At 54.7% G+C, this 25,781-nt stretch overlaps 1 protein-coding gene across 4 annotated transcripts in view; it reads left to right on the forward strand.

Annotated features, from left to right (window-relative positions):
• ACOX3 (acyl-CoA oxidase 3, pristanoyl) overlaps positions 1–7,076 on the forward strand; it is a 38,433-nt gene extending 31,357 nt beyond the window's left edge. For 2 of the 4 annotated variants that reach the window (XM_032333710.1, XM_032333707.1), the window contains exons 15-18: positions 243–417; positions 1,933–2,000; positions 3,966–4,052; positions 6,501–6,620. In XM_032333710.1, the coding sequence (XP_032189601.1) occupies positions 243–417; positions 1,933–2,000; positions 3,966–4,052; positions 6,501–6,620 (450 nt within the window). Of the gene's footprint in view, positions 1–242; positions 418–1,932; positions 2,001–3,965; positions 4,053–6,500 lie in introns of those variants that run through there. The other 2 variants (XM_032333709.1, XM_032333712.1) reach the window with 2 other exon arrangements.
• Positions 7,077–25,781: the final 18,705 nt, after the last annotated feature.

Here is a 25,781-nt window from a genome sequence, read left to right on the forward strand (position 1 = left end):
CTTGGCCTTCTCTCGGTGCTGGCCTTCTCCTGATGTTTGCGCACAGGCGATTCTCATGCCCTGCCCCCTTTGTGCCTGGCTTCCCTTGGTGTCATTGTCCCGCCCGGGGCCTTGCGCTGGAGCGCCCACCTTGGTCTGTGTTCCTGATGGTTTCTGCCCCTGCCCCCTGCCCCAGGCTGGAACTGCGGCCCTGGCTGTTGGCTCACAGGGGCTGGCGGCTCCATGTTGTGTTCTGTTCTAAGGTGTACTACTGCCGTCCCCTGGCCCTCGCATTCCTGGAGCTCACTGTGGTGCGGCGGTTCCACGAGTACACACACCAGCCCCACGTGCCACCTGGGCTGCGGGCCGTGCTGGGCCGCCTCAGTGCCCTCTACGCCCTGTGGTCCCTGAGCCAGCACACAGCGCTGCTCTACCAAGGTGAGGCCCCTGCGGAGGGCACCTGCCTCCCCAGCCAGCCCCACCTGATCCCGCCCTGGATCGCAGCCGCATCTTCTTTAGGAGGCCTGGCTTTCCTTCTGAGTCCTTACCTCCACTGCTTTCCTTGAGCATTCCTCATGGGCTGGAGGAGCCTGGGGGCGGATGAGGATTCCAGATTCCATGGGAGGGAAAGTGGTGTTAGGACAGGACAACATTTGCCTTTCATCCAGGGTCCCCTTGAAGTCTATTTCCTGTTCAGAGAATATTTCCAGGAGGCCTACATTAGTCAGGCAGGGAGCTGGTCTATGGCAAGTTGAAGCCCATGCCTCCCAGCCCATGGGGCCCAGATAGACACGAGCCCAAGCTGCTAGGAGGCACCCTCAGGAATGTCCAGCCTGAGGACCCAGGAGGGCTTCCTGAAGGAGGTGGTTTGGGGGCTGATTCCCAGCAGATTGGTGAAAAATGTGATAAGCTTGAGTCTGTTTCCATTATTGTCCTTCTAAGGAGCATCTTTAGACTGTTTTCCCTCATCTCCCCCAAAACACACTAATGATATAGACGGGCTGTGTATCTGTTCACATCCTGTGTGTCTATCTCAGCTTTCTGAGAAGTGAGACCATTTGTCCTACTCCCCTTGCCAAGAACTAGTCTCCCTGCTTAGGGATGGTGTTGCCCTGTGGAGGCAGTGAGAGCAAATGGCTAGATTTACAAGGGGAGAGCAGGCTTCGAACCTAGGGAGTGGCGGTGTGCAAGACAGGGGACTGGGCACTAAAAAGTGACAATTCTGAGGGATGGACAGTTTCCTTCACAAAAATCCAACAAAAGATTCTATAGCAAGTGTGCGCTCAAATGCACAGGCCACAGCCTTGGGCCCCATGAGATGCCACGGCAAACCTACTGTGGTGGTGTGATGGTGGAGGTGATGGTGGTGATGGTGGTGATGGTGATAATGATGGTGATGGTGATAATGGCGATGGTGATGATGGTGATGGTGGTGATGATGGTGTTGGTGGTAATGATGATGGTCATGATGGTGGTGGTGGTGATGATGGTGGTGATGGTGGAGATAATGATGGTGATGATGATGGTGATGGGGATGATGATAGCGATGATGGTGGTGATGATGATGATGGTCATGATGGTGGTGGTGGTGATGATGGTGGTGATGGTGGAGGTAATGATGATGGTGATGATGATGGTGATGGGGATGATGATAGCGATGATGGTGATGATGGTGGTGGTGATGATGATGGTGAAGGTAGGGGTAATGGTGATAACAGTGGTGGAGGTGATAATGGTGATGATGGTGGTGATGGTGGTGGTGGGGGTAGTGGTGGTTGAGGAGGTCTCCTGGCCTGGCTGTGACCTCCTGGCACATGCACAGATGGGAAAGGGGCATGGGAACCTGGCCCTGGCCAGCATGTTCCTGCAGTGGGGAGAGCTCATACAAAGCACCTGGGGGCTAAGGTGGACATAGGGTACCAGACCCCATTGTAACCAGTGCTGTGCTTACAGGTGGCTATTTCTCTGGTGAGCGAGCTGGTAAAATGATCCAGAATGCCATCCTGGACCTGTGCTCAAAGGTGAGCAGTGATCACTCTTGTGTCATCACGATTCCCCCACATTATGTGTAACTGCTGCAGGGTGACACACATCTTTGCTTTGCACACACATGTGTCTATGCAATGCTGAGCAAGAACAGGAAGATGACAGAAAAATACGCCGATGTCAGGGGTCTTAGGCAAAGAGTCACTTTTAGGGATCATCTTAGAGTCCACACTCTGTAATACACTTTTCACAGCCGCCCTGGTAATTCTCTCAAGCTTCCCAAGGGATTCAGCCTCCAGCTTAAACTCATCTCATGGTGTTTTTCTTGTGTGCGGGATTCTTTCATCTTTGTTCCCAGAAAGGTCATGTGGGCCAAACCCCGACTCTGCGCCCTCGTGGTGCTCTGTCCAGGGAGCCTTTCTACAGGGGCAGACATGGCCAGAGCTGTGCCATCCCATTGGTCACTGCAGCCCCCACAGCTGTTGGCCATGGACATGTGCCCATGTGACTGAGGGTATTTGTCTTTTTCACCCACTTATACTTAAAAGGCCACCCATGCTGGTGCTGCCAGACTGGGTGACCATCCTTAGCAGAGTCATCTCTCCTCTCGATGGTGGGAAATCATTTTATCAGATGTCTCAAATGACCAGCAACCTGCCACTTCCTTTCTCCCTCTCAGAGCTCAGAGTTGATGTGGTTCCAGGCAGCCCCCTGATTGGTTCTAAACCTCTCCCCATTCTCAGCTCGCCAGTGGCCATCCCTTGGTTTCCCGACATTCTGGGTCGGCGTGCGTCCGTGACAGTGCCACACCCATGTGCAGCCATGCGTACTTCCTGTCCAAACCCATGACTGGAGGGTTTCCTAGGTGTGTTCCCCTTGCTCTCAAACAGCTGCATCCCTGGGGACCTGTGCCTCGTGGCTGGGGGCCTGGGCAGGCTGGTGCTTGCACACACAGTCATGCAGCTGAAACATCCTGTCCATCCGCCACCAGGGAGGCCCAGGTCCTTGCTGCCATTCCAGGGGCTCTGGCCCAGACAGGTGGAGGGGGCAGGATGCTCATCCCGCAGTTTACTCGTGCATTATCTGTGGGTGCATTGGTGCAACCACGGCAGAGGTGGCCACTGAGCCAGACCATTTCCTGCTGTCACATGGCAGGTGTGCCGGCCCCTGTCTGGACAAGGGCCTTGCTCTGTGGGCAGTTTCATCTGAGGTGGGTGCACTCATTCATCAGGAGCCAAGGGGCAGAGGGCGCGTGGCTGCGGAGCAAGGGGCCAGGTACACTCACGAGCAGCACCCAAACCACAAGCTGTGCTCCCCCCTCTCTTGGGTGGACTGGCTTAGTCCTGGCTGGCCAGTTGCTTTCCCTCTGCGTTGCCAAAACTGTCCCACCCCAGGACTCCAGTTGGTGCACCTGGGGGCCGCATCACAATTATTTTAAGAAAAAATCCTTTTGCATTTCAAGAACGTTCTTGGGAGTCTTACATAAATTTCACGTGTCCTATTGAAGAACTGCTTGCACGAGGGAATGGGGACATCCTCAAACCACCATGCACCCAACAGTCCTCGTAGCATGGCTTTCCCAGGTGCCTGTAAACACCACCCCGGCACATTTTTTCTGGACGTGCTCTCCTCCGCTGGAATGGCAGCTGCCCGGAGTAGGCGGATTCACATATGAATCTGAGGACGCTTGCCCCGTTAGTGAGCTGCTGAGCTGCTTTTACAAGCAGCTCCCTCCTTGAGAAACAGTTAACGCACTGGAAGTTGTGAGTGATTAGCAACATGGAGAAAATATTCAGACACGCACCGAGGGAGTCTGTGATGCAGGCTAGCGGGAAGATAATGCATTAGTAACCAAGCCTCACATGCGTCTGCTGGGGTTACCGTTGCTAGCGGGTCATTGCTAGCGGGTCGTAGCAACAAACGGCCAATGCTCTGTTTTTCGGCAGTCGCCATGGAGACTCCTGGGGGTTGCCAAGAGAATGAACTTTGTTTTCCCACAGCTGAAAGACGATGCTGTTGCCCTGGTGGACGTGATCGCCCCTCCCGACTTTGTCCTAGACTCACCGATTGGCAGAGCCGACGGCGAGGTGAGTCCCCCCAGGGCCAGGGGCTGCTGGCAGTTACTGCTGGGTGGAGATGATGGCATGGGCCAGGGATGTTGATGCTCTCAGGCAGCAGCAGAGGGAGCGGCCAGGAGTGGGGGCTGGTTTGGGGAGGGTTAGCTGCACCCCAGCCTACCTTTCTTCCAGATGTTGGCTGGCAGCCCCACCCTCACAGGCCCAGGGTGCTGGGGTCAGCACAGGCCCATGCTGAGTGCTGGGCCTTCCAGCCGTCCCCCTGCTCTCACAAACCCCAGGGACCCTTCTCAGCACTGGGTCTTCCTGACCTCTCGCAGTGCTAGCTCCTGACCCTTTCCATCCACTGACCACTCATCCCTGGTACTTTTGCTTCCAGCAGCCCCCTCTTGGCTCCCCAATCTCCCTTGCCCCACCATGCTCCATCCAGAATGACTGCTTCAAGTGATCTTGTCAGACTGCCCCCTGCTGAGCCTCCCACCAACGTCCCTCATCCCCACACCCCTAGCCTACGCGGCCTGACCTCCAAGGTCATTTTATGCTGTGCTCCTCCTGCCTGCTGGACTCCAGCCTCACTGTCCCCCTCTATTCTTTGATGACAGCAGGCTTTCCCACCACAGGGCCTTTGCACATGCTGTTTGCTCTGCCTGGAGCACTTCCATCCATTGCATCTAAGCAGAAGGCTGCCTCTCAGCTCTTCTCTGAGGCAGGTGCCCCCACTTTGTCCTGCCATCTCACCCTACAGTGCTCGTTCCTGAGCCTGCCCTTGTCCCTACATGCTGTGTCCTCAGCTCCTCCCAGCAGTGCACCCCCTACAGGCTGTTCAAGGCCATGTTCTTTGTGCGGGAAAAACCCACTTTCCATTCAAGCTGTGTTTCATTGGAGACTGAATGTGTGGGGACAGGAGCCTTCCATGCATGCTCAGGGGAACAGACTTCTCCTGGGCAGGGGGTAGGCACCCCGACCATGGCCAGTCTCAGGCCACACTTGGGCTTGGGATGGTATACTGGGCCCTAGGGTGGATAGGACAGAAGAAGTCTCCAGGCTGGCATGAGGACAGTATCATCCTTGGAGGCCTGCTGTCCTCTGGCCCATCCCACACGGTGTCTGTTACACACATGCTTTGCCACGGAGAAACCCAACACCCAGGGAAGCCAGGTTGCCTGCCCACAGCTGCCCAGCCAGGAAGCAGCAGAGCCGGGATGTGGGTAGAGACCTACCACCTGGAGAGAAGACAGGAGACTGGACCTCAGTCCCCAGTGTGGTCAGGGCCCCAGTGAGCACCCGCAAGAGGACATGCCAGTAAGGCTGCAGAAGGGGGGCTGAGCTGCCCATGGGGGCATGACCAGGCTGCAGGTTGGCAGGCAATGAGGAGGACCTGGACACAGTGTCATGTGAGGCCCCGAGCCCCCGGGAGAGTTAGCGGGTACACAAGGAGCCAGGGCAGCTGACTCACTGGGCCCCTTGTGTGCCCTATAGAGACAACCCCACTCCAGGTAGGACAGTGGCTGGTGCGCAGGGGCCGTCCCTGTGCTGCGGGCTCCTTCCGGCTCTGGAGTCCACTGTGGACTCCTGAGGCCCCGCCTGGCAGGAAGGTATATACGGCACACAGTTTGACCAGACACTGCTGGGTGAGAAGTGCAATTTAAGGGAACATGCAGCTGCCAGAGGCTAAGACGGCCATTCCCCGAAGCATCAGGCTCCAAATTGCAATATGTAACCTGTGTGAAGTGGGCCTGAGTGTGCCTGGCGGGGCCCAGGAGTGCATTCAGCAGGCGCAGGGACACTGGCTTCTTCGAAGTAAGGAGAGCCCAGCTGGCTCAGTGGTCAAGCGTGTGAGTTTTGATCTCAGGTTGTGAGTTCAAGCCCCATGGCGGGTGTGGAGCCCACTTAAAAAAGAAAAAAAAAAAAAAAAAAGCTGAATTTGTCAAGGCCAGCCAGGGACACAGGAGGCCCCTTCTCTCTCTCCGTGGACTGGAGACCTGCCAGCCTGTGTGCCACGTTTGGGGCAGATGGAGAACCCCAGCAATGCACATGGCCTTCTGCCCATATAGACGCTGCTCTGCTTTTCCCATGGGGCAGCCCGGTGGAAAGGGTTTGGTGTGAGCTGCTGGAGGAGGTGGTCTGCCAGCCTAGCTGCTGAGGGAGAGGGCACGCTTCAGAGCAGACAGCCAGTGCTCACCTGCAGAGCCCGTGTGGGCCTCCCCCTACAAGAGTCCCCAGAGGAAAGGACGCATCCAAAGCTGTTGTCATAAATTGTCTTAAAGTATTACATGTATCCAGTTGTTTTCCATGAGGAAAAAAGATTGATGTAAATGAAATCATCTTAAAATTTTCTAAGAAGTGACAAGAGGATTTTCTGTGTTTTCAGCAAAAGTGTGTATGAGGGGCTCAGCAACTCCCTCCTCGGCTCTGTGAGGAACCTTGTTTATTACCCATGTATGTGCTTATTTCTTGTAGCTCTATAAAAACCTCTGGACTGCTGTCCTTCTGGAAAGCAAAGTGCTGGAGAGGCCATCGTGGTGGGCGGAGTTTTCCATCAGGAAGCCCAGCATGGGAAGTTTGAAACCAAAGCTATAGTCGCATCACACACTCAGCTGAATCTAAGTGAGCTGATCCTGCTAGCAAAGACGGTGACCTCAAATCCTAGTTCCATATGATGCTGGAAACACCGCTGCTTTCTGAACACACCCGTACTCGTCCTGCACTGACCTCTCCCCCCACCGCCCGGGGACAGCTCCCCAACACAGTGCCGGGAGGACGCCTCTGCCAGATTTGCTGTGTGCAGAGAAAATCCATGTGATCACCTCTCTTCCTGATGGTCTGTTTTTTTGGTAATGAGGACATCGCACATGCTGTGTTCACATGCCCGAGAGGAGGCCACGTGCTCATAATCAGGGCATTTCCGGGCCGATGGTCTTCCGCCTCCTGAGATTTCTTATAAAGCTCTGCTTCACTAAGTGCTTAATAATGCCAATCTGATTCTTTGTTAACTGGTTTGACTTTATCATGGAATTAAATCCTATTTTAAGCTTACCTGAATGCTGTACTTTGAGATTTCTAAGGAGAAGAAAATCTATTTTATGGGGAAATCCAGGTTTCCACCAAGGAAACGTTTCCAAAGAAAATAAACGCATCACACAGGTCTGGTCAGTTTAAGACCCTGAGCTGCCGGCTGCATACATGTTCCTTCATTCTGGTTAGAGGCTCTTGGCAGGATGCCTAGTGCTGCTTGGCGGCTCCCTGCCCTGTGGACCAGCGCACCTGCCTTCCCGTGGAGGCCAGGTCGGAGGTGGATGAACCCCCACGCGGTAGCTCCTGGGTCCCCACTAAGCATGTCTGGCTTGCGGGTTCCTCTCTGTCATCAGCCGCTGCTCTGAAACCTCAGAGCGGAGCAGGCAGACATGGCCCAGGCACCCAAGGAGCACAGGCCGTGCCAGGGAACTGGGGATGGCTTCTTATCTCGGAATAGCTCCAAGTGCCTCTGAGCACGGGAGGGGCGGGGGCAGGACCCGTTTTTATTAAAGACTGACTTTCCAGCTTTGGAAACTACCAGAGGGGCTCCTTGACTTCTCCAGCCTCAGTTATCACACCTAGAAAAGGGGATACCGACCCCACCTCAGCCCTGCAGGGCAGCCAGGCACACATGAGTGGGTGAGAGGGGCTGCTTTTATTGAGCGCTACTGGATGCAGGGACTTCATCGTCACCATCTCCTGGACCCCCAGACACTGGGTGGGGAGAGTCTGACAAGCACGCCCATTTTACAGGTGAGAAAACTGACCCTGAAAACCTCAGTCACTGCCGTGGGCCAAACACGGCCAGGAGGTGGTCCAGCCCAGAATGCACACAACCATCCCAACATTCTCGGCCCAGCACAGAACAGGTCCTTGCTAGTATCAGGGCTGTAGTTTTAAGTGGGAAGAACCCTGCCTGAGTGTAATACACTCACTCCAGAGGGGTGGGCAGCTTCTACGAGGAGCTGCAAGAGGCTGTCCTCGGTGCAGCTCATTCGGCCGTTAGCATCCTTCGGGCAGGTTTTCAGAGGAATTGTTTGCATTGTCACTCCTGTCCTTTGGGAACAACGGACGGCAGCTAGCACACCCTCCGGCCTGCTGGCCTCTGATGTCGTTTGTGAAGCCAGCACATGGCCATCGGGCACTATTTCAAGAATGTAGAAACCATCAAAGAGGAAAATGTCACAGCTCCACTCTTGAGTGATAATGACTGCTTACCTATCATTTCCTTTGGGACCAGAGGTCACAGAAGGGGGTTCATGGTTGTCCTGGGTTCATACCGGTTTTGACCCATGCCACTCTGAGGCCGGAAAGATGACCGTCTTGTCCCCACTGGTCAGAGCCCAGTGGACAGCTCATCCCGTCTTCTGGTGGCGTGCTGCGGCACCCCATTCCTGAAGCCCTCTGTGTGCTTGTGTACTCCTGTATGTGTGCAATTTTCCTGTGTGTGCGATTTTCCTAACAGAGCCTGGGGCCATCCTCTAGACCCTTTTTCGGGCTGAAGGGCACTTCTTAGGCACTTCTTGTGTCAAGCAGCATGGACATACAAGCTTAACAAGCCTCCTGAGGGATGTGGAGATTTAGAGTTTCTGCCCGGAGTAGCTCTGTGCATGGGTCAGCTCTTGGAAGCCGGGGCACCCAGACCAGTGCCTTGGGGGCGGGGCTTGTGATACCACCACCAAGTCAGAGGTGAAACAGCCTGATGGACAAGCACAGGGTGAGAGCCGGGCAGAGCCAGATGGTGCCCATGACGAAACAGCATGAACGACAGAATCTGCTTCACTCTGCCCTTGTCAGCATTGTCACAGGCTAGCAAGGAAGGCACAGAATGCAGGCCTGGCCCACAGACGGCCGCTGCTTGAGAGGTCTCCACATTATCACACTCCTCCCAGGAAGGCACCTGCCTTTTTGCTCTGTTACCCTTCCCAGTGGTGTCCAGTCTGGGGCTCCCTGGGCAGATATGCTCTTCCCTACTGAGGATGAACATGTCTTCCCAACTATTTATGGGCTATCTCTATGTGCTCAGGATGATTGCCACTTATCGCTTTTTGCCTAATGGAGACTTTAGGCATCACAATATTTTTGTTGATTTAAAAAATACTCTTTATATACTAAGAATAATAAACCTGGGACATATCTATTATCTATCACTTTTCTTTGTTTATCCTTCGCCTTTTGATTGTATTAATTTTTTTCTTTTTGATTTAACATGAAGTTTAAAATAGAACTTGAAATCTTATATAAAATTAAGAACCTTTCCTGCTTTGCCCTTTGAAGTTGTGCTTGGAATGTTCTCTCCCATACTGGGATTATTTCTACCTATCTGTTTCTTCCAGCGTGTATTGCCATTGCTTTGTTGACCAGGAATTGACTTCAAGATACAGTGCAAGTAGGGATCCCGGTGGCTGGCCCTAACCAGAAGTGCCATCTGCAGCAAATGCCGGAATCACGGATGTTCCTGGGCCCATTTCTGCCTTTTTCTATTTTATTGTCTTTTCTCACATTAGCTCCTATGATTTCCATGAGTGTGGCTTTCATACTTTCCGGTATCCTTTGAAGCAGACAAAACCTCTCTCATCTTTTGAAAAAAATTTCTTAGGTGTGCAAACTTTGGTATTATTTTGTCAAATTCAGTGCCCTCCCTTCCCCAGATTAATGAAAGATTCTTTAGAATTTGTGGGTTTGGTTTAATCTATAGATTACTATCAGAATTTAGATCTTTATGGTGAGTAGTCTCTCCATCTAAGACCATTTTTCCATGTTGTTTTTAATAAGCTTCCTTGCTCTGGTGTATTTACTTTGTAAATGATCACTTTAAAAAAAAAACCTTAGTTATAATAGTCTTACATTGATTCTCTTGGGTGTTCCTTATATGTCATTGGCAAATAGTGATGGTTTGGCCATTATCAAAATTTTTACCAGTCATTTAGCCTTCCTGGCTAATGTCTACTGGTCCTGCCAGAATAGTCTCCTTACAGCTGACAGTGAGCGCCTCTGTCCGGTCTCAGACACTCAGACATTGCCTTCAGTGGTTTGCATTGATGTGATGTTGTATGGGGGATCGATTGCTAAGAGAGACAAAGGCAGGGGACCAAGCCAAGGACCTTCTCTCTGGGCTGCACACACAGGCATGTGCTTGTGGCTGGAACTCTGACTCCCCAAGGACAAAGGCTGTGGAGTGGGAGTCCTTCTCTGCGTGCAGACCAGGAGCCAGGCTCCCGGGGCTCTATGGGGCCGGCTGGGCGGATATGAACGGAAACCACTGGAGCATAAAGAAGACAGTAAAAACCCACCCAAACCCCATCATCATTCTTGAGAGCCCACTAACATCTTGGGATCAAGGTCTTCCTCGTAGCCGCTAAGGTTCTTGGTGGCCGTTGGGCCCTCTGTTATCATGGGCCATGTTATTGACATTTGGGGACTGTCCCTTTTGATGTGCTTCTGGTAGCCTGACCTCAGCTTTAGTCACCTTTCCCAAGTCTATTTTTATCCCCTACAAAAGACTGAAGGTGGTCTTGCCCTTGGGACCACCCCTTCCACAAAGTCAGTGACCACCCAGCACCCAGCCACACCAGGCCCCACACAAGGCTGTGCATCTCTGTTACAAGGTCCCTTTCTGTATGACTTGGCTCATGCAGCTGTTTGGACATTCCCCAGACTCCGCGGGGAGTGTGCCCTGCCAGACGGTGGGCCCCATCTGATTCTTTTTTTTTTCTTTTAAGATTTTATTTTTATTATTTATTTGATGGACAGATCACAAGTAGGCAGAGAGGCAGGCAGAGAGAAGAAGGGAAACAGGCTCCCTGTTAGCAAAGAGCCCGACATGGGGCTCAATCCCAGGACCCTGGGATTATGACCTGAGCCGAAGGCAGAGGTTTAACCCACTGAGCCACCTAGGTGCCCCAGTGGGCCCCATCTGAAGACAACAGGAGGCCACCCAGTTTTGGGCAGTGGCCTCCAGGTGCGTGAGCCACCAGCTGCCTAACCGCCCATGACCACAAGCTGGGCCGACAGGCTGACATGGAGCCCCAGCGCCAAACCGGCCCCTGGGCATCCACAGAATGGCTCAGCCGGGTGGCTCCTGACTACACTTGCGGGAGGTCCACTCTCCATGAGGAGCAGGAGAATGCCGGCCGCCTCCGGGCTGGGGACTCCTGGCCACATGGGGCTGCCCAGTGAGCCTATGCGGCCCTGGATTGCTTTCATGTTTAGTCACAGCCCCTTGCCATCCCTGAAAACTGATTATCTGGGGACTTTGTCGGGCTGTGGGCATTGGTCCTGAGTCCAGGAGGTCAGGAATTCTCAGGAGGACCCCCATTCCTACCAGCTGCTGGGGAAGCTCCCCCACCCTATTTCCCTTCCAGTGCAAAGACTGACCTCAGCTGGTCCTGTCTTGCTAGATGGCCCAGAGGCCCAGGGAGGTGGCTCTACTTCGTGATGCCCAGAGGAAGGCAGTGCTGGTCCCATGAAATGGCGCAGGAGCAGGTACTCCCCTCACACACTTGCTCATGGGAGTAGGTTTGCCAGTCTGTTGAGCAAGGAGGCCTGTGGTGTTCACAAGAGAAAACTCAACTAGGGTCTTACAGAGGCCAGAGGCTTGGGGTGAGAAAACCAGACGTGAGACTCGCCCCCAGATGTGTGTTCCAGGTGCCCCAATGGCATTTGCAAACATTGCTGACCTCTCCCAAAATTCTTCATCTTCACTCCAGAGTGAGGCTTGTAAAAACAAAATACGTTTTTAAGAATATGTCCTTAGGTCATCATCCATAAAAACCCTGGCCTGACATTCTTTTTTTTTTTTTTTTTAATTTATTTGACAGAGAGAGATCACAAGTAGGCAGAGAGGCAAGCAGAGAGAGAGAGAGAGAGAAGGAAGCAGGCTCCCTGCCAAGCAGAGAGCCCGATGCGGGACTCGATCCCAGAACCCTGAGATCACGACCCGAGATGAAAGCAGAGGCTTAACCCACTGAGCCACCCAGGTGCCCCCTGGCCTGACATTCTTCCTGGCAGCCTGGAGAGGTGGCTGGCCGCCCCTGGAGAGGACCAGCTTTGGTTCAAGTCCTCTGTGGTTGGTCACTGGCTGTGAGGCCTGGGGCACATTTCTTAACTTCCCTAAAGCTGTTTGTTCCTTCCTAAGTTGAGATACCTGTTTGCTGGTTTGCAGGAGCTGATAGAGGCAGTATGTCAAGTGGGAGGGCCCATGGCGCACTGACCGGGACTCTTGTGGCCGGGCCTAGGACTCTGCATTTCTTTCAGCACAGTGGGCAGTTGTGATGTGCAGAGTCTGAGGACTCCCACCTCTGTTATGGGCCCGAATTCTGGGGAGAACGGAGGTGGGTCAGTGGCCTTAGGGACAGGTGAAGTACCATCCCATGGCCCCTTAAAAAGATGCCAAGATGAGGAATGACCATGTGTGGTCCCACCAGCTGCCCACAGGTGCCCAAAGGCCAGCCCCGCTCTTGGCCTCCAATCCTTCCACCTCAAAAGAGGGTCTTTTCCAGGGACCAGACCGTCCACAGCAGGAATTTCCTGTGGCTGCAGGCTGGCCCTTCTCTGTGGACCCTGGGCCTGCACAGATGGCCACCAATTGGCTCTTTGTATCTGTGTGTGTACCCCTCAACACCCAGCCATCAAGGGCCAGGGACCTGGGGGATGGTTCACTCCACCCCTGGGTGCTGCCTGCTGCCGGCTGCCCACATGGGTTTCTAACCCCAGGATGGCCACCGGACCCCATACCCAAGTCTGGCTCTTTCTGTGTCATTCCTTGGTGCTTCTGTGTGGATGTGGGTGTAGTGTTGGCAGGAGATGCACTTCCCACTGACGTCACAGCTACACTGGCCCAGCACTTTCCCTGCCCAGCTAGCACCCTTTGGCCACAAGGAATTTCATGACATTCCTCCGTTATCATGTCATATCCCAGATTCCCTGGATAGCCCTGCTTGGTTTGTGGTCAGTCTTCCCACCAGTCTGGAACCTTGTTGATGTCAGGGATTGGGCCCAAATCCTCTGCGGTCTTCAGCACCCAGCACAAGGCCACTCATGGGAAGTGTTTGGCAAGCACTGAAGGGAGGCATAGATGGATGGGTGGGTGGATGGATGGATGGACGGGTAAGTGGGTGGATGGATAGGTGGATGAATGGACAGACAGATAAAAGAATTAAATGAAAAAGATAAATGAGTAAATACATGTGAAGAAATGAATTAATAAATGAGTAAAAGAAAGGTTTGAGTGCGTCTAGATATTGCAGAGTGAAGGATGACCATTTTGGCCCCAAGATCCTTAGTGATGGCCTTGAGAGCTACGGTCTCATCGCTCTGTTGAGTAGGGCTGCTTACCATATGAGACATTGTCTTTCCTGTCACTATATTGGGCTTGTGCTGTCCCCTCAGCCTCTGTGCTAGCTCCCTCCCCACCCCTGCCACCTTTCCAGGTCCAGTGCCGGCTACAGCTCCCAGTTAGCCCCCCTGGGGGGGCTGTCTCCTCTCTGCACCCCTGTGACCAGGGACGAGAGTCCTGCTGAGGTCCTCATGGGACCCCGCCTGTGTGGTGATGGGTGGAGGGATTGGTGAGCAGAGGGATGGACGCATCCCTTACCCTGAGGACAGAGGGAGTCCCATGTCCCTCAGGCACACCACATGGACAGCTTCGAAACTAACACAGAGCGGTAAGACTAGACAGAGCTCGGGAGCCAGTAAAAAAAAACCATTTTTCATCTTGCAGTGTCACTGCAGCTAAAATTCTTTAAAAATCACCACACGGAAAAAAAAAGCTCGAGCCGCTATTCTCATCCAGTCCCATTCCGTGAACACATGTTTCCAGTGATGCTCACTAGCCAGTTACAGTGACTGGGGGTGGTTTTAAGGCACGTGTGTCTACTCCCGTACTGAATGTCACATGTGGTACGACAGAACGCAGGATAACGGCTTCGTGAGCACAGACTCCGCCAACGGCCCGAGGAAGCGGCCATGACTTGTGCTCCAATTTTGTCATTTGGCACAGTGTGCTGGCCTTCCATGGCGGCCCGTGCAGCTGGGGACCCACAGAAGAGCGGCTCCAGGAAGGGTTGCAAAAGGGGAGCTCAGCAAGGACTCCCGAGAAAAGTCCCAGGTCTTCCCTTTGGCCATAGTGCTTCTAATCTCAGCTTTATGTCCTCCTTCCCTGCGGTAACAGCCACACGGGTGTAATGGCTGAACTGTGTCCCCCCCAAATCTGTATGCAAAGCCCTTCCCCCCCAGAACCTCAGAACGTGACCGTATTTGGAGGTGGGGCCTTTACAGAGGTGATGACCATGAAATGAGGTCCTTGGGGTGGGGGGGGGGGGTTGGGTGGGTCCTGATCCAGAGTGACAGGCGTCCCTGTAAGGAGAGGAGATTGGGACACAGACATGCAGAGAGACGACCACGTCAGGACATAGGAAGAAGATAGCTGTCCACACACCAGACAGAGAGGCCTTGAGGGAAACCAAACTGTCCATACCTGGAGCTCGGGTTTCCAGCCTCCAGGAGCATGAGGAAAGAAATTTCTGTAGTTTGGGCTCTGTTCTGTGGGTATGGCAGCCCGAACAAGCCAGGGCAGGAGGACTCATTCCTTGTGTGATCTCTGGGAACCCAGCCAATGGCTGGAACATTCCACGCATTTCAAATAAGGAGACTGAGGCAGCGAGTGACTTGGGAGCTAGTCCAGTGTCCCTCTGTCCATGGGGCACATGCACGTAGGTAAGGGGATTCTAGCTTCTGGTCCAGCTGCCCAGAGGGAAAAGGCTAGGGACATAAAGGGGCATGTGTGTGTCCAGGGAAATCATGGGGCCTGTGGACACTGGCCAGTGTAGACATCCACAGGAAAGAGGGCTGGCTGGAGAATCAGCATCTACTTGGTGTGGCAGCTGGCATCTGAGTGAGGAAGTAGGAAGTGACCCCTGAGGGCAACCAGCGGTCCAACCAAGTGCCCTGCCGCAGGGTGCCCTGGGCTGCTGGCTGTTTATACCATGCACGTGTCACCGGATTCAAGGAGGGATCTTCTCCTTTTGTCCTCCTTTATCAGGACACTGATATTCGGAGAGACTGAGTGACCAGCCTGCAGCACCAGGTGCTCCCACAGTCCCCTTGGGAAGGGTTCCCATGGGCCAGGGGCCCCTCGGGGCAGATGCTCTGCTGGTCCAGAGGTGGTTCGGGACCCCTGTGTGCCAAAAAGAGCAAAAGAAGACTTGCTGCCTTGTGTTCATCTGCAGGAAGCTCTTCCTTCTAGAAGGTTCCTTCACTACCCCCTCTCCTCGGGCCTTTCCAGCCACATTTTTGAAGTCCATGGAGATACCAGGACATACCAGGGGACAGAGAACACAAGTTGGTGGTTCTTTCTGGAGTGTTTGGGGGTAGGCAGGGGATGTTCGAGATTCAGAGAGGCTCTGTTATGGAACAGAAAGCTCCAGACTTTGGAATATCCAGTCCTCACAGGACCTGTGAAGAATGTGGGTGTCCAGTCGGCAGCCCACAGGTATGTTCGCTCACCTGCGTTCAGAGCAGCGCTGGGGGCACAAGGGTTTACAGGCAGGCAAACCCTCTTCCCAGAGAAGTCACTCAGGGATAGGAGGCCACAGAAGCCTCACCTCTGCACCCCTCCTACTTGCAGTCTGCAGCCACGGTGACAGTGATGATGGGGATGGCAGCTCTGTGAACGGAGTCCGGACCCACCCCTTCCTTGCTGGCCCCTGCCATCCAGGCAGCAAAGACATCGCTTTGCCCAGAAAGCCATGACACCCGCCCAGCCAGTGGGACACACGGCTCTTTGTGGGGACAGGAAGGCGGGCGTCTTGCCCACTTGCGGGCGTCAGACAGGCTTCTGATCTGTGTTTGCATCCTGTCTTCCCACAGCCAGGCTGGAGAAGTGCCCCCCTCCCCTGCTGCCAGGGAAGGATTATTTCCTTTCCCTGCTGCGATCCAGGAACACAGTGGCTTCTACTGATGTCAGCCTCTGACCAGGTACCACGCTTCCTGAGGCCACCTTGAAAACTACAGGATGGATGTGAGTGAGCTCCATGAGGCAAGACAAGCTGCTGCTGCCAGAGCCCATCACTACCCACATCCCTCAGCCCCTCCCACACCCACCAGCTCCTCCTACATCCCTCAGCTCCTCCCACATCCACCAGCTCCTCCCACATCCCTCAGCCCCTCCCATATCCACCCAGCCCCTCCCACATAGACCTGCTGGTCCTCAACTCCATACCACCCCTCTCCCGTATCACCAGCCTCTCCCCAACTCCATCCCAACCCTCTCCCAAATCCTCAGCCCTTCCCACATCCGCCCAGCCTCACTGCCCTCATTCACCCAGCCCCATCCCTCCTTATCTACCCCTCCCAACCCACTAGCTCCTCCCAACTAAACATACACCAGACATTCCCACACACACCCAGCCAGGCCTCATCCCTCATCCTTCCAGCCCCTCCCCCACCTCTCCTAGTCCTTCCCCCACATTTACCCAGCACCCCCACACCCACCCAGCACCCCCTCCCCACCTCACCTAGTCCTCCCCCACATTTACCCAGCACCCCCACATCCACCCCGCCCCTCCCCAACTCCATCCCCCCTCCCATCTTCTTCCGTCACCTCCCAGACCACCTAGACCCACATCCACCAACCCCTCCACATCCACCCAGCTCGCCCTCCCTCACCTCCCCCAGCCCCTGCCCCACATCCATCGCCCAGCAAGGATGACTCTCTCTTCACTCCTGCCAGATGTGCGGGCGTGTCCTTCCTGCCTTCCTGCTCTCTCCCCTGCTGTCTGCTGTCCATTCTTCCTGAGGGCGCTCTGTCCCAGCTCCACACCTCCACTCCCAGCCGCCCTCTGTTCCCAGCCCATCCTTCCTCTGAGGCCCTCCGGGGCTCCATCCAACACAGGCTTAACCTTGGCCCACCCCAGAGTCTTCCCAGGGTGCCTCTCTGCCCTACGGCCAGAACCTGAACTTAGGCTTCCCTCCCGCTGCTGCCCGAAGCCCCTCTGCCGAAGCTGGGCCTTGGCACAGCTGCTCCCTCACCTGGGGTGCCCTTCCCGCCACCCTCCCAGAGCGTCCACTCAGCAGCTGGGACCCCCCTGGAAAGTCACTCAGCCTTGCCCCGCACGTGCTAAGCGCCTGTCGCCCTGCTGGGTGTGTGCTGGTGGCTCAGTACAGACGGTCCAGCTGGCTCAGCACCCCCACTCCCCAAAAGGGAGACCAGGGAATTTCAGGACCTGTTCCCTTTGCACAGAATTTCCGCCAGGGCAGCAGACCAGTGTACTTTCCGGGTGAGGTCACCACATTGCCGCTGACACCCGAGGCTAAACAAGTAAATAAGAGGTCTGGAGAACAGAGAGTGACCCAGATGCGAGCTCCAGTGCCTGTGGTTTGAGCAGCCTCTGGCGGGTGTTGATCGGCTGTGGCGGGCCAGGCCCCATGGCTAAGCTGTGTCCCCCCCCCCCCCCCTCGATCCCAGGACTGCAGAGGAGATATATTTGGAGATAGGGTCTTTAAAGAGGTGACTAAGGTAAACTGAGGTCACCAGGGCCCTGATCTGATCTTGCAGCATCCTTACAGAGAGGGGAGATTGGAACACAAACAGGCATGAGGGCATGACCATGTGAGGACACAGAAGGAGCAGATGTCAACATGTGGGTCGTCGCTATGGTGGCCCTAGGAAACTGGGGTGCCGTGCCTCCTATATCTGGGCAGTGGGTGGAAGCATTTGGGGATGGGGTTTCCGGGAAGGTTTTAAGGAAGTGATCGATTCCGGAAAGCCCCTTGGCCCTTCCCTCTCCGCCTGCCTGGGAGACCGTGGGATGCCAGGGACCATGATGGGAAAACCAGTAACAGCAGGAGATGCTTGAAGGGGCTCTGTGGATCCCAGGGATGGACCCCCAGCAGAAGCCAGTGCATGGTGGGTTTTCTGTCCCTGGCTGACCAGCACAGGGTCCCGCTTCCCTGGCCTTCCCTGTGAGGGGCGGGCTTCTTCTCCATGCCTACACCTGACTCCCTGTCCATCTATGGCACCATGCTGCCGCAGGCCACCTACCCAGGCAGCCAGATCCAGAGGACCCTCCTATTATCACCAGTTGTCAGCAGCCACTTCTGCCCCATCGACCTGACCTGGGGTCCAGACTATGACATTCATGCTGCCCGGTCCCTGCCCACCCTGTTCTTGGCTGGAGGACACGTGGCCTCCAACGCTTGCTCTTGGAACCTCCATATTAGCAGAAGGGCACTGGGCCCAACTCCTTGCTCTGGGGTCCGACATGAGCTCCTACCTCAGTTTCCCCCATCTGCTCATCACAGGCCTCCCCAGGCTGCCCTGACTCAGAGCCCAGCCTGGAATCCCATCCTCAGGCCTCCAGTCGAGCATCCTTTCTCACATCCCACTCACATCCCACTGCCTCTTCGCCCTCTTGGCTCTCTTGGCCGGATGTAGGTATCTGGAAGGGAAGAGACTGTGCGTGCTGGTGTCCAGAGCTCCTGGGCCTCGCTATGGGGCTCAGGCCCCTGATGCAAACTGGGGGCACCTCAGTTCCCTCATCTGGGAAATGGGACAGCACCACCTGCATGACGGGACTCCTTCAGGATTCCAGGAGATGGTGGGCCCGGGTGGCCTTAGACTTTCAGTGGATGCTGTCACAGCGGCTATTCTTGCTGGGGCTCACAGCAGGAGGCTGACACTGTCCGGCAATCTGAGAGCACAGAGGACAGCGCCACGCCGAGCATGCGCTCAGTGGGGACAGCTGTGGGCGGCACCATCCAGGTCCCACGCTCAGGCCAGTCCGGTGAGTGGGGTCTGAGAGTGTGTGGAGACACCGAGTGAGCTGGTCTGGGTGCTTCCCCCACCAGGAGTGCTCCACCCGCTGGGACTGCTCCACCTGCCAAGAGTGCTCCACCTGCCAAGAGTGCTCCACCTGCCAAGAGTGCTCCATCTTCCATTAGTGCTCCACCCACGGGGAGTGCTCCAGTCACAGAAAGATGGAGGAGGACAGACTCTGTGCTGGCCTGAGTCTGAGGCCCGAAGGGCAGGGTTGCCATCCTGGTTGTGACCCCCAGATGGGTCAGCTCAGTTCAGACTGTGCGTGGGATTGCTGCAGCCAGCCCTGCCTGGGTTGTTTTGGGACCTGGCCCCACGTTTAGAAGCTGGGCTTGTAGTATCAGAAGTTTCTCCAAACTACCCATTCTCTCTTGGCCTCACAGCTGCTTTTCCTTAAAAAGAAAAACACAAATCAAAACCAAAACAATGAAGTGGGATTTCAGAAGCGCCCTTGCCAGGTTGCTGTCGGATATGTGAACAACATGAACAGCTGTGCCGGCCAACGTCCGCTGAAAAGAGCTCTGACCCTTCTGGCTGAAGTTGTCATGTGAGGGGCCAAGCAGCGTCCACCCACAATCCCGTCAGGCCCCTCAGAGAACACAGGGGCAGCTGGGGCTTCCTGCTCAGAGCCTTTGCACAGGCTGTTCCCCCGACCTCCAACACCGTTCCCTCATTGTCCTCCCTGTAGCTCTCATTGTGGTTGTGCTCCCAGCCAACCCTCACCCCCTGCTTCTCAGCCATCTGTGTAACCCGTGTGCTTCTGTTCCACAGACATGCTATCTTGTGGCTGTGGGCTGGGCCATGGCTCTGTGGTTCCCCTCTGGGTCTCCAGATCCAAATCCAGTTACTACCTGCTACATGAAGGCCTTAATGGTCTGTGTGCCTGCTGATTCCAGGTGCACAACAATGCATCCCCAGGGCCCCTGCTCTCTGCAAATGCTTCTCTAGGGCTTCATCCCAATTAGCAGGGAGATGAGATGTCCTTACAGAGCCCATGCTGATACGAGTCACTACAGCATATGGTTTTTTAATGTGCACCGCCAGGCCGACTCAACTCAGCCACACCTCCTCCAGGAAGCCCTCCTGAGCCCATCTGTCAGCACCCCTGCTCCATAATTCCCTCCACCAGAGCACCCCTTGGGCTGGCCCCCCTGCCCTGCATCTGCCCTCTCTCTGATGGCTCTAGGATGTGGGTGCCTAGGGAGCAAAGAAGAGGGCATGCACTGCTCCTCAGTGCTGACATCCCAGCAGGGAGAAGGGGAATCAAACAACACACCACAGTGGGAAACAATTACTGAGTATGTACACAAAATGCCAGACAGCAGTAGCTCTGCAGGAATAGCAAAGATGAGCAGGATCGGGCCAAGGGCAGCAAGGGGAGATGCAGAGAGATGGCCAAAGGTTCCTGCAGACAGAGGTGGTGAGAACACTCTAGATGCTGTAGAAGTGGCACCTTTAGGACTGGCTGGCGGGTTGCATAGCATGCTAGGAGAAAGGAGTGACGGCCGTGGTCCAGTGGAAGGGTGTGGGACAGTCCCCAGGGTGGAGACCCCAGGAGCAGATTTGACTGTGAGGGTGGTGGGGAGGCAATGGGCATGTTCTCACTGGGCCTGACCCGGAGCCCCACTCTGCCGGGTATAAGCCTTGTGACCCGGGACAAGTAACAGGTCCCTGGGTCTGGTGTCCCACCCATGGAAGGCAAACACAGTCCCACTGGGCAGCTGTGGGAGGGCAGCCTGGCCTACACGGAGGAAGCCATCCCCCCAGGGATCCAGCTTGGCTGCTGTTCTTCTACAGGTATGTGTGTCCCCCCCATCCTGGGCACCTGCTTCCTGGAGCCCCCTGGGATCATTTGGGGTCAGAATCTCGGGGGCCAATAGACTACATACTTGCTCCCGCACATCCTCTCTGCCTGGGGCTTCACAGGCCACAGCCCTGGCCCTTTGTCCCTGGAGCTGGGGACACGTCTGCGTGGACATGGGTGTGTGGGCCCTCACCAATGTAATAATGGACCCAAGAGGGGCTGACCCCTGAGGAGGGGGTGCCTGTGAGAAGGAGGTGGTCTGTAAGGAGGGGATGATCTGTCAGTGGAGGGCAGGCTGGGAGGCACGTTCTGTGTCTGCCGCAGCCGGCACTGTGAGCTGAGCCCAAGGATGCAGTCCTCAGTGCCCAGAAGCCAAGCCTTCCCATGGCTCTTTCTAGAAGACAACATAAGCCAGTTGGGAACATCTCCTCTCAAGGTTCTGGCATCATTTCAGACTCTGAGGACCTGGCATCTCACCTAGCAGGTGAGGCAGAGTGGGATCCAGCAGGCCCTGCCTTCCCGCATTTCCCCTTGCTACCCTGCTGGGCCCAGCCACGTGCTGGGCACCCCATCCTGAGGGTCCCCTAGTCTCCTTTCTCCCTGCCTGGCCCTCAGCCCTGCTCCTCCTCTCCCCAGTGGCCTCAGCCTGGGGTGTCCTCCGGGAAGCCCCTCCACCCATGCCCCTCCCCCACCCCTTGTTGCTTCTCCCTCCTTTTCTCTGCTGTCTATTCACCACACAAATCTAGAGAGCTCCCCCTGTAAGGGGCTCCACTGTAGACCCCCAGCAACGAGTAACATCCTTCATCCCCAGCTAGTCTCTCATTCCCAGAAGAGGAAGCTCCAAGCACAGAGAGGGCAGGTGGTTTGCCCGAGATCACACAGCCAGCAGTGGTGATGCCAGGCTCTGCCCTGTGCACTGCCTTCTGCCCTTGCTTGCCCCCAGCCTGTCTTCCCCATGGGCCCCGGGTGGGAATGGCATTGACCCCCGATAGGCTCCAGCTCGGTCTGCCCACAACCGAGCAGGGGCTGGTCATAGTGTGCAAAATCAGATCTTCTCTCCTGTTGCCAGTTGAGGAAATGTCCTTAGAGGCTGTGTTCACACGAGCTGGCCACCACCCTGAGCCCCCACAGCTCGGCCCTGGGTTCGAGACCAAAGTGTTTATTCATACCTCGTCTCACCCCAGAGCCAGTCACTCAGCCTCACCGAGCCTCCCCTTTCTCACTGGATCCCCTAACCTTGTGTGGTTGGGGTGGGAATTAAGTCCTGTGAGCCATAGTGCCCTGAACTGTAACATCCCCACGTAGCTACTGAAGGCAGACCCCGTGTTGGTGAGACTTACCTTACCCCCAGGTCTTGGGCGACACCAAAGCTGCCTGCTGTGGCCCGTGTTCCAAGCAGCAAGGGCCAGCACAGGATCAAACTCAGGGAGTCCCCCCCTGAGCCAGCCCCCTACCATGCCTCTGACTGGGGCATGTGGGCACACTGGGCTCGGGGCAGATTTAGGGATTAGGAAACTGAACCCTTTGGGTTGGCATGGGGCTCACAGGGAGAGAGCAAAGCGTGCATGGCTGCTGTGAGAACTGTAGAATTTGCCAGGAATTTGGAAAGAACCGGCCCAAAGCGCAAAAGACAGATGGAGCCTGTGAGCGTGGGTCTGTATCTTCTCTCTCAGCGAGGAGTTGTTTGCTCCCACACTTGGGGCAGAGGAACCAGATGTATTTTTCTCAGAATGTAAATGATACTGGACCTCACTTGTTTTCCCTCCGATGGGAAAAAAAATTCGTGTTGGCTCTCCATCTGGTAGCGGAAACAGGGGAACGAAACTCCAGCGTGGCAGGAGGGCTGACCACATGGGCTCACAGCACGAAGCACTAGCTGTCCCCGGACCCGTGTCCATGGCCCCTACCCTCAAGGGACTCCAGTTAGGATCTAAGAGGAGGCAAGCATAAGGTGCTGCAAGATGTCCCATATTCACCTGGGCTCTGCTGATGTGGCTTCCCCGTGCATCTCAGGTCGTGCGTGAGGCTAAGCACCTTCCTCCCACACAATGGGCAACAATAGGAAGGTAGACAAAACTCCACAGAGTGGGGACGGCTCACCTGCTGGACACTGAAGTCTATGCCTTCCACCAGGAGCCTGTGGCCTGAGGTCTCATGCCTCCCCCTCCTCCCTGCCTCTCTGGCTAGGATGGGTCTCCATCCCCCTTCTTGGGCATACTCCCCTTGGGCCACTGTCCAAGCTCTCCTTTTGCCATGCCTCACAGGAAGACTTTCTTTCGGTCTCATTTTAAATCAAAGTTGTATGTGCTTGTGATGTAAGGAATTAAATCATTCCCAAGGCTTGTTATAAAAACCAGCCATCCCCTGCCTCCCGTGCACCCACTCCAACTGTTCTTCCCAGAGGGAACTGTTTCCTTTTTTTTTTTTTTCTTAACTAATTCTTTTGGTATTCATGTCTGTATTCCTTAATAGCCTTCTTGTGTTGCTGATTCTAGCTTTTTCAGCTTAGGCAATACTACTGACTTCCTTTATGGAAGAGAGGCACTAGCTTTCTCTCATCCTGCCCCCCCCCCCCCGCCCCACACACCTCCTTTCTGTCATCTCCCCCATCACAGAGAGTGTAGTTTGAGTTAAAGTCACGTGATCGTCCAACTGTAACTCAGAGCGGAGCCAGGTCATATACTATGATCATTTTACCGGCCTTTCTGTTTTCCCCCTATGGTTATCAATCACTATGTTATTTTATGTTTTTATTTTTTAAACTAATGGGCTTATTTCTAATTCAACACCAAGCTTTTTGCTTCTTGTCTAAATTTCCACACCTTTGGACACACCAGGTGTTCTATATCTCGTTTGGTCTGAATTTACCCCCTTGTTTGGTGGAGCTTGCATCTTGTTGGCTTTCTAATGAGGGTGCAGGGGAAGCAAACATGTTGTGATCTCAATGTTATGCCCCAATAATGGGTCCGTGATTCAAGGAGCGAGACTGATACAAAGCGAAGGTCAAGCAAAGCTTTATTTCACTCCAAGCATCAAGAATCTAACCGAACGTTCGGGGCTGCACCTCTTACAAGAGAGGCCGACCCTTCTCTGTTTCACAGGCTAGCTTTTAAGGGCAAAGGCCATGCGGTCGGGCCTGGCCACGCACAGGTGGCCAATGAGATTGTAACACACACAGGAAACTCCACAGTGATGCTAGGTGACCAACTGAGTTACAATTTACCCTAGTAGACATTTGAACCAGCCTATTACACCTTGATTGGGATTGGCACCAAAAGGGCTCCCAAAAGGCGGGGCCCATACTCCTTGGTAACCAGGGAGACAGTATGCATGCCCCTCACTGATCGGATGTCTCCACCTGGCCAGACCCACCTTTGTATCTGGGCTTTGTTACCTGTAAATCCCCTGGGGGAAGGGGAGCAGGGACAGTTTCTAAAATAGGTCCTTACACTCAACTGCCTGAAAATGCCCCACCCTGTCCTCACACTTGATTGGTAGTTTGGCTGGCTATCTCAGTACCACAGACTGGGGGGCTTAGAGACAATAGGAACTTATTTCTCATGGTGTTGAGGACTGGCAATCCAGGATCAAGGTGCCGGCAGATTCGGTGTCTAGTGAGGACCTGCTTCCTGGTTCATAGATGGTGTCTTCTCCTTGTTTCTTACAAGGTAGAGGGGACGAGAGCTCTCTGAGTTCTCTCTTTTAAGGGCACTAATCCCATTAATGGGGCTCTACCCTCATGACCTAAGCACCTCCCAGAGGCACCACCTCCTAATGCCGTCACACTGGGGGTTAGCGTTTCAACATATAACTCTGACAGTAGGGCACAAGCATGCAGTCTATAGCACTGGGCAGAATTCTAGTTTGGAAATCATTTCCTACAGGAAAAGGTGGACAGAACCAACTGTGCAGCAATTCTTCCATCCTCTGTCAGTATAGCCGTTGTCAAGTCCAAAGCCCTTCTGATCCCTAATTCTTTATGAATGACCTGTCCTTCTTATATTACCTATTAAAGAATAAAAATAAAAATAAGTTCATTGTTGAACACTCTGATCTGGCCCTGACTCCTGTGTCCTCCAAATTGGAAAAAAGAAGAAAAAAAAAAAAAGGCCCATCTTGGTTTTTCTGAGGGTCACAGAAGCTGAACTACAAACCCCAAAATGATTTAAGGAATCAACCATGGCTTTGTTTCCTCCTCAAACCCATCAAGTGTGGAGCCACGGAGGGTCATGAAAAATGCCATCAGCTCATTGTTGTCAGGAATCTCGGCTGTTAGGTCTGCATGTTGTGGGCACCGGCTGTGGGACAGTGAGGGCTGTGCCTGGTGCCAGCGGGACTGCCATGGGGACATTCCAGTACCAGCATCCCTGCACAGGGCCTCTGCAATGTCCCATCCACCCACTGGGGCTGGGCTCTTCCTGGCACACACCTGACCTGGCTGTCCCTGATTCAGGCCATCCCTGGTTTCCGTGGCCCTCCCTGCTGGCGAGAGCTGACTCTACGTATCCTCCCAACTCAGGGTGGAGTGGGGACACCCAGGCCCCAGAGGCCTCTCACACTGCAAGTGACCCTCTGCGGGAAGCAGATTTCTCCCTCTCCCACCTATGTTGGATTGAAGTGGGATTGTCTCAGCTGCAAGCACAGGTCAGAAGGGTAACATCCCAGGGCTGACTTCACAGTTGTGTAAATCGAGGTTAGGGGCTTGGTCTTCTGGGGCTCAGTTTCCCCATCTGTAAAATGGGGAGAAGAGGGCTAGTTTGGAAATTAAAGCAGTGACAAGATGTGCTTTGACAAACAGTGCACAGTAGGGGATCATATTTGCTGTAGAACTGTCTCCCAGAAAGCTGGGGTTCTTGGATGGCTCAAATGCTCGTGATAGACACGCCCTCGGAGGCTCTGCCTGGAGAGGCCCCAGGCTTGTCTGACGCCAACTGCAGGCCCCTTGGCTGAGGAGGCCCGGGAACAGCGCCATTCTGGGATTCTAGTGACTCCTGCCAGGAAGGGCTGGACTGCCAGCTCCCTCTGGTTCTCGTTAGGATGCCCCGCCTCCCTCTCCCTTGCTGGGCAACATCTCACCTCACAGACCCCTTGGGACCTTCGTGGCCCA

This window comes from Mustela erminea, chromosome 2 (assembly GCF_009829155.1).
Source record: "Mustela erminea isolate mMusErm1 chromosome 2, mMusErm1.Pri, whole genome shotgun sequence".
Classification (NCBI taxonomy): domain Eukaryota; kingdom Metazoa; phylum Chordata; class Mammalia; order Carnivora; family Mustelidae; genus Mustela; species Mustela erminea.